Source organism: Perissodus microlepis, chromosome 20, assembly GCF_051167445.1.
Source record: "Perissodus microlepis isolate ML-2025 ecotype Zambia chromosome 20, ASM5116744v1, whole genome shotgun sequence".
NCBI classification, from domain to species: domain Eukaryota; kingdom Metazoa; phylum Chordata; class Actinopteri; order Cichliformes; family Cichlidae; genus Perissodus; species Perissodus microlepis.
The window spans coordinates 19,034,749-19,049,092 of record NC_140480.1 but is presented as its reverse complement, the minus strand read 5'-3'; the positions used below and the strand labels follow the sequence as shown (position 1 = coordinate 19,049,092).

The following is a 14,344-nucleotide window of genomic DNA, read 5'->3' as shown; positions in this document are numbered from 1 at the left end:
TTGATTAAAAAAAATTTTTTTAACTAGCCAATACTAAGACTTTTTTCATGTTTTGCATTTTCTGTTCCAAATTACAGATCACACAAATAATTATTTATATATTCATGTTCAATCATTGACATAGCTTTCAATATACAAAAAAAACAATCTAAACATTTCAAAAACAATCATCCAAATATAGGACAATGAAATTTCTATGCAGATCTGGAGATAGTCAAGCAGAAGACCAATGTTGATCTGCTATGGAGCTGCCAGGCAGGAGGAAAAGAGTAAGACCAAAGAGGAGGCTTGTCATGAAATCATAATTGAAACCTCAGAAAATTATGTGGTTACAGTTGCTCCCAGACAATAAGAACAGTAACAAACTGGAATATATTGTATTATTTAATTTAGTTCAAAGTTACAAAATATAAGAAATAGCTCTAATATATACAAATAGCTCATATACACAAATAGCTCTTCACAATAGCTTGTGAATATCGAGAATATTACAGGAAAGAAAGATACGAAGAGGGTTGGTGTGTCACAGGTAGTATAAGATGGAGGGAGATGCTCCACTGTGGTGACGCCAAAAGGGAACAGCCAAAAGATGACCCAGAAGAAGAAGAAGAGGCTTTTCAGGCTCAAAGAGATGTTAGTGAGGGAGGACATTATTAGGCTAAAATAACAAACTTAACATATCAGAGAGGGAAGAATATAGAAGTTGACAAATCATGCACTGTCAAATCATATGTAAAATAATTGTAAGTAAACAAAAGAGGAAACAGTCGTCAGTTAGTCTCAATGTCATGTTATCGTATTACCATGAAAATTAATTGGCAGAAGAAAGATCACTGGGAGCAAACAGTTCTCTAAATGACCCTAATACAATGAACGATAGTCAGAAACACCAGTATAATTCATATGGTTATTTAAAAAAACGTACAGCTTCTCGTTCACACATACAGTACATACCTCATACCTCAGCAGTATTGAGTGGATTGGACAGCTAAGCAGCACACATGTGGTGGTGTAGGACACCAGTCCTGGCTGAGTCATCCTGGCTAGTCCCAGTCTTATTACCTACATTTACCTGGCCAACACTGTCCTCTTGTGAGAATTCAGAACAAGCCCCAAAGATCACAGAAGACATAAACAAAAAGAAAAGCTTAGAAAACATCTTTAAAAAAAACCCTGCCCTACTGTTTTGAAAAAAATAAAATAAAATCTTCCTGTGCCTTTTGGGTGCTACCGCAGGTGCCTTTGACACACCATTTTGTCGACATTGTTGTGTTTGTTGGGGAGAAAACTTACAAACATACAGTACAGCACTTCAGAGTCACACTGCTAGCGAACAAAGATTTATGTAAATTTGACAAGCTGAACGCATTCTGTACTGTACAGGAGACACGGCACGAGATTGATTGGCTGTAGACCATTGTCAATCAGGACGCAGAACACAATACACTGTAAAAAAAAAAAAAAAAAAAAAAAAGGCATGGAAAATTGCACCTAAAAAAACAGCGAGGCCGCGAAAGGTGAACCGCATTATAGCGAGGAACCACTGTACACTAAAGTGTCACCTGTCACCTCACACTCTGGTGTTTTCCATTTATTTATTTATTTATTTATTAGCATGAACTGGAGACTTGACTGTTCATTTTGTATGCTCTATGCTGATTGTCCTTACAGACTATAAGCTGTAAGTGTAACTTCTGCCAAGTTATATATATATATATATATATAAATAAAAAATAATAATTCCCCACTCGCCCCTGCGGGCGGTCAATCCTTCAAGCTCGGGTCTTCTACCAGAGGCCTGGGAGCTTGAGGGTCCTGCGCAGTATCTTAGCTGTTCCTAGGACTGCGCTCTTCTGGACAGAGATCTCCGATGTTGTTCCCGGGATCTGCTGGAGCCACTCGCCTAGTTTGGGAGTCACCGCACCTAGTGCTGTCATTCGGAACCGCTACATCGATCACTACGGCCGTCTTCTTCTGTTTGTCTACCGCCACTATGTCCGGTTGGTTAGCCACCACCATTTTGTCCGTCTGTATCTGGAAGTCCCACAGGATCTTAGCTCGGTCATTCTCCATCACCCTTGGGGGCATCTCCCATTTTGACCTTGGGACTTCCAGGTTATACTCGGCACAGATGTTCCTGTACACTATGCCGGCCACTTGGTTATGGCGTTCCATGTATGCCTTGCCTGCTAGCATCTTGCACCCTGCTGTTATGTGCTGGATTGTCTCTGGAGCATCTTTACACAGCCTGCACCTGGGGTCTTGCCTGGTGTGATAGACCCCAGCCTCAATGGATCTTGTGCTTAGTGCTTGTTCCTGTGCTGCCATGATTAGTGCTTCCGTGCTGTCTTTCAGTCCAGCTTTGTCCAGCCACTGGTAGGATTTCTGGATATCAGCCACCTCCTCTATCTGCCGGTGGTACATACCGTGCAGGGGCCTGTCCTTCCATGATGGTTCCTCGCCTTCCTCCACTTTCTTGGGTTTCTGCTGCCTGAGGTATTCACTGAGCACTCGGTCAGTTGGGGCCATCTTCCCAATGTATTCTTGGATGTTCGTTGTCTCATCCTGGACTGTGGTGCTGACACTCACCAGTCCCCGGCTCCCTTCCTTCCACTTAGCGTACAGCCTCAGGGTGCTGGACTTGGGGTGAAACCCTCCATGCATGGTAAGGAGCTTTCTTGTCTTGATGTCAGTGGCTTCTATCTCCTCCTTTGGTCAGCCTATTACCCCAGCAGGGTACCCGATCACGGACAGGGTGTAGGTGTTGATAGCCCGGATCTTGTTCTTACAGTTCAGCTGACTCCTCAGGACTTGCCTGACCCTCTGCAGGTACTTGGTGGTTACAGCTTTCCTAGCGGCCTCTTCATGGTTCCCATTCGTCTGCGGGATCCCCAGGTACTTGTAACTGTCCTCTATGTCTGCAATGTTGCCTTCTGTTCTGGCTACCTTCCCTCTCTTTGTTATCATCCGACTACACTTCTCCAGCCCGAACGACATTCCGATGTCATTGCTGTATATCCTGGTGGTGTGGATCAGTGAATCGATGTCTCGTTCACTCTTGGCATACAGCTTGATGTCATCCATGTACAGGAGGTGGCTGACAACTGCTCCATTCCGTAGTCGGTATCCGTAGCCAGTCTTGTTAATGATCTCACTGAGGGGGTTGAGGCCTATGCAGAACAGCAGTGGGGACAGAGCATCTCCTTGGTAGATCCCGCATTTGATGGTGACTTGTGCTATGGGCTTGAAGTTGGCCTCCAGTGTTGTCCGCCACATCCCCATTGAGTTCCTGATGAAGGCTCTCAGGGTCCTGTTGATCTTATATAGTTCTAGGCATTCCAGGATCCAGGTGTGGGGCATTGAGTCATAGGCCTTCTTGTAATCAATCCAGGCAGTGCACAGGTTGGTCAGTCTGGTCCTGCAGTCTCGGCTGACTGCTTGGTCTGCCAGTAGCTGGTGTTTTGCACCTCTGGTATTCTCGCCCATCCCTTTCTGTGCCCCACTCATGTATTGACTCATGTGCCTGTTCATCTTAGCCACTATGATGCCTGACAGGAGCTTCCACGTGGTGCTGAGGCAGGTTATTGGTCGGTAGTTGGAGGGGACCGGTCCCTTCTGGGGGTCCTTGAGGATCAGGACTGTCCGGCCTTCAGTTAGCCATTCCGGGTGTCTCTCGTCAACTAGCAGCTGGTTCATTTGTGCTGCCAGACGCTCGTGGAGTGCAGTCAGCTTCTTCAGCCATTAGGCGTGAACCATGTCAGGGCCTGGTGCTGTCCAACTCTTCATACTGGAGACCCTTTCTTGGATATCTGCCACTGTGATGGTTACTGGACCCTGTTCAGGGAGGTCGCTATGGTCTGCCCTCAGATCCACTAGCCACTGAGCATTGCCGTTATGAGTTGCGTCCTTCTCCCATATGCTCTTCCAGTATTGTTCCGTCTCCAGCCTTGGTGGTGCTGTTCTCATATTGTTCCCCTGCCACTGAGAGTACACCTTGGCTGGTTCCGTGGAGAACAGCTGGTTTATTCTCCTGTCTTCTATCTTTCTGGTGTACCTCCTAAAGCGGCTGGCCAAGGCTGTGAGTCGTTGCTTGGCAGTTTCCAAGGCCTCAGGTATGGACAGATTCCTGTACTTCTTAGGCACCTTCCTCATCGCGCCTTTCTGCAACTCCGATAGTTGGCTAACCTCCCTCCGTGCTACCTTGATCTTAGCCTCTAGCCTCCTTCTCCATGGAGGGTACTGCCCCTTGTGGCTGTTGAACTTGTAGCCAAGCATCTCACTGATCATTGCTGCCGTATTGTAGATCAGCTTGTTAGTGTCGGTAAGCGTGGCTGTAGGTATCATCCGTAGTGCTGCATTAACATCATCTAGCAGACCTTCTGAGGGTACTTCACGTAATCTTGGTAACCGGCTACGGGGGTCCAGGTTTCAAACTTGGCCATGATCCTATCTTTCAGGTCAGTTCCTCTCGCACTCAACGATCCTTCTCCTGTCGCACTTGGGGCTTGGTACCCAATCTCGGGTGGGGGTGATGATATCTCCCCCCTGACCTGGCGTCCTGGCTCCCCCTTGCCGTAGCATTTATGTTGTACCTCGTCAATCTCTAGCTGTGAGAGCAGTCCCTTCTTTCGAATTTTATATATATATATATATATATATATATATATATATATACATGTGTGTAGCCCCATAGGTTTTGGACATCTTTCATCTGAAAACATCTGTAAGCAATTTAAAAAAATTTAATACAAGAATGTTTCCTAATATCCAAGTAAACTTTTTTTTTTCGGGTAGTGACTGCCTAAAGTCTTGAACCTATGTACATCCTCCGTTACTGCCTTTCATGTCTTGAGATGCTTAGCCAGGCCTTTACAACAGCCATTCTCCTGCTGCTTGTTTGTGTGTCTCTCTCTTTTTGGTTTCATCTTTAATAACTGAAAAGCATGCTCTCATGAGTTGACAACAAAGCAATCAACAGTTTCTTTGCCTTGAGAAACTTTAAAATTGCTTTTGGTTGTTATTCATAGTCACTCAGTTCAGTTTATAAGCATCTGGGTGAATCTGAGCAGAAAGTGTAGTCCTGTATACTACAGAATTCATCCTGCTGCTTCTCAGCAGTCGCATCAACAGTAAACAGTAGTGGCACATTCCTTTAGCAGCCATACATCCCCATGGCACAACACTGCGGTCACCATGTCTGACACATAACGCCATACACTCTGGATCACAAGATGTTCCTTTTTTTCTCTGTAGTTTTATCTTCCCATAATTCTGGTACAAGTTCAACTTCGTTTTCTCCGTCTGAAGATTTTATTTCTCTTTTAGATGTTTTCTACTATATTTCCACTACAAACAGTAATTCTATATAGTAATGGAACTACTTTTCTACCTTTGGTTCCAGGTGACCATTTTTTTCTCAGACATTGTGGGCTTCACCTCTATATCTGCATCCTGTACTCCATTGCAAGTTGTGAAGATGCTCAACAACCTCTACATGTGTTTTGATACGCGCATTGACTCCTATGATGTCTACAAGGTAACCCAAGTTTTACTTCCACTTTCATCACTTTTTTGACTTCAATTGAAATAATTCTTTATTTAGTTACTTGTTCTGTGGGCATGTCTCTGGGCATACATTGTTATACATTGTTGAAATCTGGGGTGTCTGCACTTATGCAGATGTATTGAATCTGCTAGTTAGTAGTTGTAGCCTTTCGGTATACCTCTGTAAAGCCTAATTTTGGTTGTAGCTTAGGCTTCAACAGATTTCAGTAACAATATGCACTGTCAATCAGTAACACCCTAGCATACATTCTAGTCCTCCCTGTTTTAGGTATTTTGTGTGTGCCGTTACACACAAGGAAACCTCAACAGAACCTTTGCAGTACTTGCAGAAGAGACAGAGCAGGGTTCTGGGCTGCTCCTCAGACTACTAATCAGTCTGAAAAGCTGCAGCTGAGTTTCCCTGGTTCTCTATCTGCAGCCATCATTGAAGCCTGAAGTCTCTGCTGCAAAGAATGATATTAAGACAGTATGGATCCTGTTCATTATGCTGTGTTGCTATTGTGGTGAAGGCTCTAAACTACCATGCCAGCTACACTTGGTGATAATCACATCGGTTCGAATGCACTCCCTATGTTTCCCCCAGGCTCAATGCAGACAAAGAATCATGACACAGTTGATGGGTTTACTGCTTCTTAAGGCAGCACAGAGATGTGGTTCACATGCATACACACAATAATATAAGGCACATTAAAGTTTATCAGAAACTGAAAAGTTGTTCACAGCCTGCACGCCTTACTGAACAGTTGCAACGTTACAATTTACATTTCTCTGGATGCACACACAGGAACACAAACTGTGGATCTGATGAAGCCCCCAACCAAGAGACTGCATGGCTGAACCGGTTATCACTGATCCATCTGCACTAAATACAGTACACAGCTGCCCCTTGTGGACAGGCTAGTAAATGACATCTTCAGAACAGCCACCCCCAGACCTGCTCAGGCAAGTTTGCAGTACTAAATCCATTGTATAAATCTTCATTCGGAACAGCAGTCAGCCGAATGAGGTTACCTCACAGGTCATCCATAGGTATGGTACATCACTTTAACCTCTGCAGTGCAAATAAGGCTGCCAGGGATCACCTTGCCAATGTTCCCTACAGGCCATGTGAAGCTCTGGGAAGTTTGGGATCAGCGATTATCAAAACACTACCCAGTTGAAGCAGGGCTGTATCTGACTGCCACTAAGAGGGAGTACGGCGGGCAGGTAGTGGTGCAGGAACCATGTCCAGAAGTGGTCTGATAGTACTTGGCAGTCCAAGTAGCGATATACTGCCTGTGGTAACAAATGGTCTGGCCAAATCATCAGCAACAGCCCTGGGTTTGCGAGTTGTCCGCACTTCTTTGTGAGAACACACGGGGAACACAACTGACACGAATTAACGTGACGCCACAGGTAGACACACTGAACATGGAAACATGAGACCTTCACAATAAAACATGTCACGGCTGCTACGGCAGACGTGAGGACCCAGAATGCAGGCATAGGCAGTGATGCTAGTGAGCTTTATTTACAATAGGTGAAAACAAACAAAAGCAAGGGTGGCAGGGACAGAACTAAGAAATACTCTGAACTGGGAAACCCAGTAAACAAACCTGAATTATAACATGCGGAGAGAAACATGAGATGATAACCAGAGAAACACAGGACATGATGAGCAGGAACAGGAACAGGAAACAGATTCCACAGAAAATACTGAAGCTCATGGACACCGTTCACATAGAGTTCAGGTGACCAACCTGGAAGGCGACAGCACAACAGTCCATTGCTAAACAGTTCAGGGCCCAACCACAAGGAAAGTGGCAACGGCACAGGTGACTGAACCGGTCCGGCGGCCGGCCATGGAAAAGGCAGCAGACGAAGCAAGTCCGGAGGCCGACCATGACGGCGAAGATATCCGGCCAGCAGTCTGGAAAGTGGCTGGCGACAGTGAGGAGCTGAACGAAGTCAAGCAGGACGTGAAGGACGGAGATGGCACAGGTGTGGCAGCTGCAGGTGATGGAGCAGTTGGTGTCACTGCAGGTGGTGGAACTGCAAGCGACAGTGTGGAAACTGCAGGTGGTGGAACTGCAGGCAACGGTGGAGGATCTAGTGGCGCTGATGGTGTCTGGATGGGCTCCTCGGACCTTTCAGCAGAGACAGAAAACATCTGAAGCGACCCCTCAGGACCTTCAGCAGGAACAGAACCTGGCTGAAGCGGTTCTTCTGACCCTCCAGCAAAGACAGATGGCTGGAGCGGTTCCTCGGACGCTCAAGCAGGAACAGAAGACAGCTGAAGAGGTTCCATGGACCCTCCAGTAAAGACAGATGGCTGAAGCAGTTCCTTGGACCCCCCAGCAGGAACAGAAGATGGCTGGAGCGACCCCCCCGGACCCTCCAGCAGGAACAGAAGATGGCTGGAGCGACCCCCCCCGGACCCTCCAGCAGGAACAGAAGACGGCTGGAGCGACCCCCCCGGACCCTCCAGCAGGAACAGAAGATGGCTGGCCGGAGCGACCCCCCCGGACCCTCCAGCAGGAACAGAAGACGGCTGGAGCGACCCCCCCGGACCCTCCAGCAGGAACAGAAGACGGCTGAAGCGGTTCATCTGACCCTCCAGCGAAGACAGACAGACAGCTGAAGCAGTTCCTCGGACCCCCCCGCAGGAACAGACGGCTGACGCGGTTCTCCAGAACCCCCAGCAGAAACAGAAGATGGCTGGAGCGGTTCCTCTGACCCTCCAGTGAAGACAGATGGCTGAAGCGGTTCCTTGGACTCCCCAGCAGGAACAGAAGATGGCTGGAGCGACCCTTCGGCCCCTCCAGCAGGAACAGAAGACGGCTGGAGCAACCCCCGGACCGTCCAGCAGGAACAGAATACAGCTGGAGCGACCCCCCGGCCCCTCCAGCAGGAACAGAAGATGGCTGATGCGGTTCCCCTGACCCTCCAGCGAAGACAGACAGCTGAAGCAGTTCCTCGGACCCCCCTGCAGGAACAGATGGCTGGCGTGGTTCTCCAGAACCCCCAGCAGGAACAGAAGACGGCTGGAGCGACCCCCCCAGCCCCTCCAGCAGGAACAGAAGACGGCTGGAGCGAACCCCCCGGACCCTCCAGCAGGATGAGGAAACGGCTGAAGTGACCCCTCGGGACCTTCAGCAGGAACAGAAGACGGCTGAAGCGGTTCCTCTAAACCTCCAGCGAAAACAGATGGCTGAAGAAGTTCCTTGGACCCCTCCACAGGAACAGACGGCTGGAGCGACCCCCTGGACCCTCCAGCAGGAACAGAAGACGGCTGGAGCGACCCCCTGGACCCTCCAGCAGGAACAGAAGACGGCTGGAGCGACCCCTCGGGACTTTCAGCAGGAACAGAAATGGTTCCTCTGACCCTCCAGACAGATGGCTGGAGCGGTTCCTCGGACCCTCGAGCAGGAACAGAAGATGGATGAAGAGGTTCCTCGGACCCTTCAGCAGGAACAGACAGGATTAACAGGTACGGAGCCACAAATCCTCCAGCCTTTCAGTCTGTGGCACTAAGGCTGTGGAACAGTCGACCACCACAACTACTTTTGGTTAACTCTGTGGATTCTTTAAAAAGCAGTTTAAAACTTTTGTTTAAACAGAACTTCTGTTGATCAACGCCTTTTTCAATTTTACATTTTTATTTATATGGAACCTTTTGTATTGACTATATTGTTGATTTTGTTACCAAACGTTCTGTTTATTTTAACCTTTGTGTACAGCGCTTTGTGACTGCCTGTCTATGAAAAGTGCTTAATAAATAAACTTTACTTTTACTTTATTTCTCCTATTACCTGTGTGTGCTGCTCGGCTTGGGCCTGCAGCGTCTCCAGTTACTGCTGTGGTGCTGTCTCTTGCTCTTGGTGCATGTTGGCCAGCTCCCTTGCATCTTGTGTGATAGGCACAGTTGGGTGCCAATGTAACACCACGGTCATGGGAAACCCACCATCCAGCTCCAGACTCTCAGTTTCAACTGAACAGGTCGCGTTTATTCTCACAATTACTGTTTTACACGTGTGCTTCACTTGCAGCTTTTCCTCCAGCGTTCTTCCACTGCTGCTGTCCTTACTCTCTGAACATGACCGGTCTCAGCATTTTACTGAGTTAAAATAGTGGCTGGCACACTGTGGCTGTGCGCCTAGAACTGCCCCTGAACCCTCTGCTCTACCCCTTCCCTGCAGCTGCACTACACCAAGATACATGAAACTTCTGACATTTTTAAACTTTTTTTTCTCCAAGAGTTACAAGACTGTCACATAGAATCAGTTCTTCATCTGCGTTAAATGCTATTGTCTTGCTCTTATCATAGACTGGCTACATACCAGATGATGTGAAAGTGTCGCCATACAACAGGAGAATGCTATAAAGTTCCTCTGCTAAGTTCGCAAATATGGACGGATCATAGCAGTGATTTGATTCTGACCTGATGTTGGTACTTTGTCACATAGTTGTCATTGTGATACTTCACTTGGAATGCAGTACTCCAGTGTGAAGCTAGTCTCAAAGAATATTTTCAGTATTTCACTGTTGGCTACTCTCACCACAAACTTGGACTTTAGGGTACCTTGTTTATATCCTACTAAAGTTTCAAATAAGCTAAATTCAAAGATTGAAATGCAAACGGACGCGTGCTGCAGCACTTTTCTTTTTGTGTTTTTTATGCTTTTTCATTGCTAGTTCCTGCAATGCACTGATCACTTTCAGTAGTCAGGAACTGATAGACACTGACCTCAGCCTGAAGCTAGACTTTATTTGGATTGGACCCACAGTATCCATCAGGATTGCAAGACCACCGGGAGCTCCATTGGTTATTGTCAGGAACAGCAAGAGATGGCAGGAGAGGAATAAAAAGCTGGGATGCAGAGCTGGCTATCGTGTCCAACTGCAAAAGCAGCAACACAAACCCCTGCTTCCATTCATCTTCCTAACTAACGACAGATCCCACACAAACAAAATGGAAGAGCTACAATCAAAGATTTACTACAACCATTTTGTCCGGGCGTGGTATCTACTGATTATAACTGAATCTTGGCTCCATCCACAAATATCTGATGTTTCACCGCCAGGATTGCAACAAAGACTCTGGTAAGGGATCACCTAAAACTTATCATTAGTAAACAGCAGAGAGACCAGCTTGAGGGCATCCCTGTCGTTGCTGGGGATTTTAATAAGCCATGTTTGAAATCGGTAAACTCAAAATTCCACCATCATGTTAAGCGTCCTACCAGGGGCACAGGATACTGGACCGCGTGTACAGTAACATCAAGCAAACCTGCAAAGCGACACCCCTACCCCACCTGGGACAATCTGACCACCTCTCTCTCCACCGGATTATAAGGCACATTAAACAAAACAAAACAGTCAGATTAGTCAAACTTTACTCAGCTCATTCTTCTTGCTTCCTCCACTTCCGTACCATCGATTCCTAATGTCGTTGCAGTATATTAATGACTAACCTCGTATTGTGAATGGATTTTCTCAGTTGTTCTCCTGACTGAAGTTTGGTCCGTTCACAGCATCCTGCCATGTGATTGCATTTGTCTCTAACCATCGGGAACCCTCACGTTAACTTTTATCGAGTGAAAAAAGTTAGCGTTCATCCTCCAGCTTCACTGTGTATATGCTATGCTAACATAGCTGTGTCGCTCGCGATCACATAGCACATCATTATATACCAGCTAGCCCAACTTCAGTAACCCTACAAACATCACTGCTGTTTAGTTTTCTGTCTTCATTTATGTAGTTTTCTGTCTTCATTTCTTCTTCATCTTCTGTTCCTGCTGGAGGGTCCTTCATTTAAGTGATAGCAGAAATTTTCAGAAATCTCTCAGTCAGAACATGGTATATCATGTTTAGGTGGAAACTAGCGAGCTAACTTCCTGCTAACTTCTAACTCTGTTAAATATAATAAATTCTGTTTTCATGGATGCCTGGATGTTAAACTTAATTGTTACACCTGGTAAAGCAGCATAGCTGATCATTTTGTTAAAGATGAAAGAATTTAGACAGTTTTTAACTCTCAGTGATGCTGCAGTGTTTGTTTGACTTTGGGACCTGAAGCAGAGTTTGGACCCAGATTATTCTGCAAGGCTCCTGACTACGGTAGCCGTAATGCTGCGACAATCCATCAGGCGGTGCGGCTTCGTAGCTTACCAAAGTCGTACTAAAACATTTTTGACAGATTTTTGAGCGCCGTGTACCACATAAAATCAGTTCGAGGTCAGTAAGTACAACCAGAATTCATACATAAGGCGCACTGGATTATAAGGCGCATTGTTGATTTTTGAGAAAATTAAAGGATTTTAAGTGCGCCTTATAGTGTGGAAAATATGGTATTGCAAAATATATAAATGAGACGAGTCGATCCCACACCGATCCCGGCATTTTCCTAGACATGAGTAGGTTGTATATTTTATGCATTTCTAAAAATCTGTTAATCCAGGTGGAGACTATAGGAGATGCATACATGGTGGTGAGCGGCCTACCTGAAAGGAACGGAGACAGACATGTGGATGAAATTGCCAAGATGGCTCTGGATCTGGTAGCAGCCGTCAGACAGGTCTCCATTCCTCACATGCCCAATGAGAGGCTTCAGCTCAGAGCTGGCATCCACACAGGTCAGAGGAATTTATTAAGATACAGCAGATGTTTTCTGTGTTATAGAAAATTATAATCTGCGTGGGGATTGATAAAAATGTGAATCACTACAGTGACCTTGGTCAGGTGCTTTGTGGTAAGTACCATCTAGTAAAGGAACCATATCAGATTACAATTCCTGGATATTCAAGGTCAAGGTCAAGTTTATTTATATAGCACATTTCAAACAGCCGATGCTGCACAAAGTGCTTAACAATATAAAAATGGCATTAAAAAGCAACAATCCTCAACAATTCACAATCCTCAGAGGACGATTCTGTTGAAAATCTTAAACATAGAAATGTTGGCATCCTCACAGAGCTTTAACTGTATACCATCAGAACAAAGCCACAAAATTTATTGGAGATGATAGACATCAGGTAAACTCAATAACACTTAGTAGCTCTTAGATGCAAAGCCTATATCCAGGTATTTGAGTGCTTTTTAGTTTGCATACAGTATACACTTACTCTTCAAACAATTTCAAGTTGTCCACATTGTTTGTGGTTTTACACAGTCTTTATAGCTCCTTAAGCATTATTCAGCATTAATTCAATCTTGTACTTTCCACATATGTGAGTATATAAAAGTCTGAGGAACATCTGATTTACATTTGCCAAATCTCCTCTTGAAGGTTGTCTCCTTGTGCAGTACTTACTCAAAAGTACTTACTCCTTATGCACCACAGCTGCATGTTCTCCTTTGGACATGTTAGCAGATTCTCGTGTTCTTGCAACTTGTGACAATGGATGAGTGTGCTGCATCTGTGCTGCCAAGATTTTTGCAAGGCAGTCACTCACAGCGTAAACCAACAGGGTTTCAATTCTTCAGTTGAAGAAACAGTTTGCTATTGGTTCTGTTTTGACACAGAAACTGATCTTTGGGCTCTGTTTAAGTTTGTTGTTCATGTATACATTCTTGAACAGGACTTATAAGGAGCCTATATGGAGTGCTGGGAGCAGTCCAGGTGTGCACAAAGAGACAACCATGAAGGGAAGATTGTAAAAATTTGAAAAAGGTACTGTTTTTAACTTTTATGGATAAAGCAACAGATGATTTTGACTAGAATTTGTATTTCAGTTTCTTTGCAACACAAGAGGCTACTGACAAACCCAAAATACCAAGTCTAACATGGAGCATGGCAGTTCAGACAGTCTTCACTGCTTGGCACACACACAGCTGTGTGAGCCGCAGCTCTCGTGCTTGCTTTCAGCCACTTGAATGTTGCTCTGACCGCTTCTTGTGCATGGCTCTTGGTTCCAGCGTCCTACTGTGTAAAACAGGGAAGGCACAATTAGGTGATGGCTGGCAGCTATGAACCTAACATGCACCTAGCCTATATACACATAAAAACCTGCGTCATGGGATAAGCGATGACACCTCATTCACTTTGTTTTAGTCTGCGCACGAGCATATAGAGCCGTCTTTGTGCAGCTCTCTTATTACACTCATCTCCAGCATTAAAGCCAGTTCCTTCTGAACTACTTGTCTTTTACGTACAGATAATCTGTAGGACCATGAACACAGTGTTACACCTGGGTGAGTTTCAAAGTGGTGAGTGTGGTGTGAATGGGCAAGTGAGAGAATGCATCTGGAAAACGCTGTTGTCTGAACCAGCGTGAGATGGTTATCACAACGGTCTTTCACCAGGTTCCCCAGAGATACAGTTTCTGTCTCTCTCCATCCTTTAAGGGGGTGGAGGTGCTATATTTGTTTTGCTCCACCCCTGTCCGAATGCACCACTTTATAGTCAACATCCCTCACTCACTGCATGACCACAAAAGGTCCCTGCCACTTGGCAAATAACTTTCATTTGGATAAGGAGAGTAATACAAGTACTTTATCATCCAGAGTAAATTGTCTGATTTTAGCCCATCCACAGAACACACACCATCCGCCTAGAAGATCCACCCGGCAGAAGTGTCGTGGCGTTTGCACGAGTTCCCGTGAGTTGGGCAATGCACGTAGCCATAGGTTGGTTAGTGCGCGCCGTCGCTCAGTCATATCTCTCATGCTTTCTTTTAGCCACTTTAATGTCACTCTGACTGCTGCTTGCAGCTTTTCTCCTGTCTCCACACGCCCCTCACTCCCAGTGTCCTATTGTGTAAAATAGGAAAGGCACAATTAGGTGATGGCTGGCACCCTG

General features: G+C 45.8%; 1 protein-coding gene across 1 annotated transcript in view; it reads left to right on the top strand.

Moving 5' to 3' along the window:
* The window catches only part of LOC146364399 (uncharacterized), a 39,033-nt gene that overhangs the window by 13,806 nt on the left and 10,883 nt on the right, over nt 1-14,344 (top strand). Inside the window, exons 4-5 of the mRNA XM_084918084.1 lie at nt 5,402-5,536; nt 12,005-12,179. Coding sequence (XP_084774210.1) covers nt 5,402-5,536; nt 12,005-12,179 — 310 coding nt within the window. The remainder of the gene's footprint in view (nt 1-5,401; nt 5,537-12,004; nt 12,180-14,344) is intronic.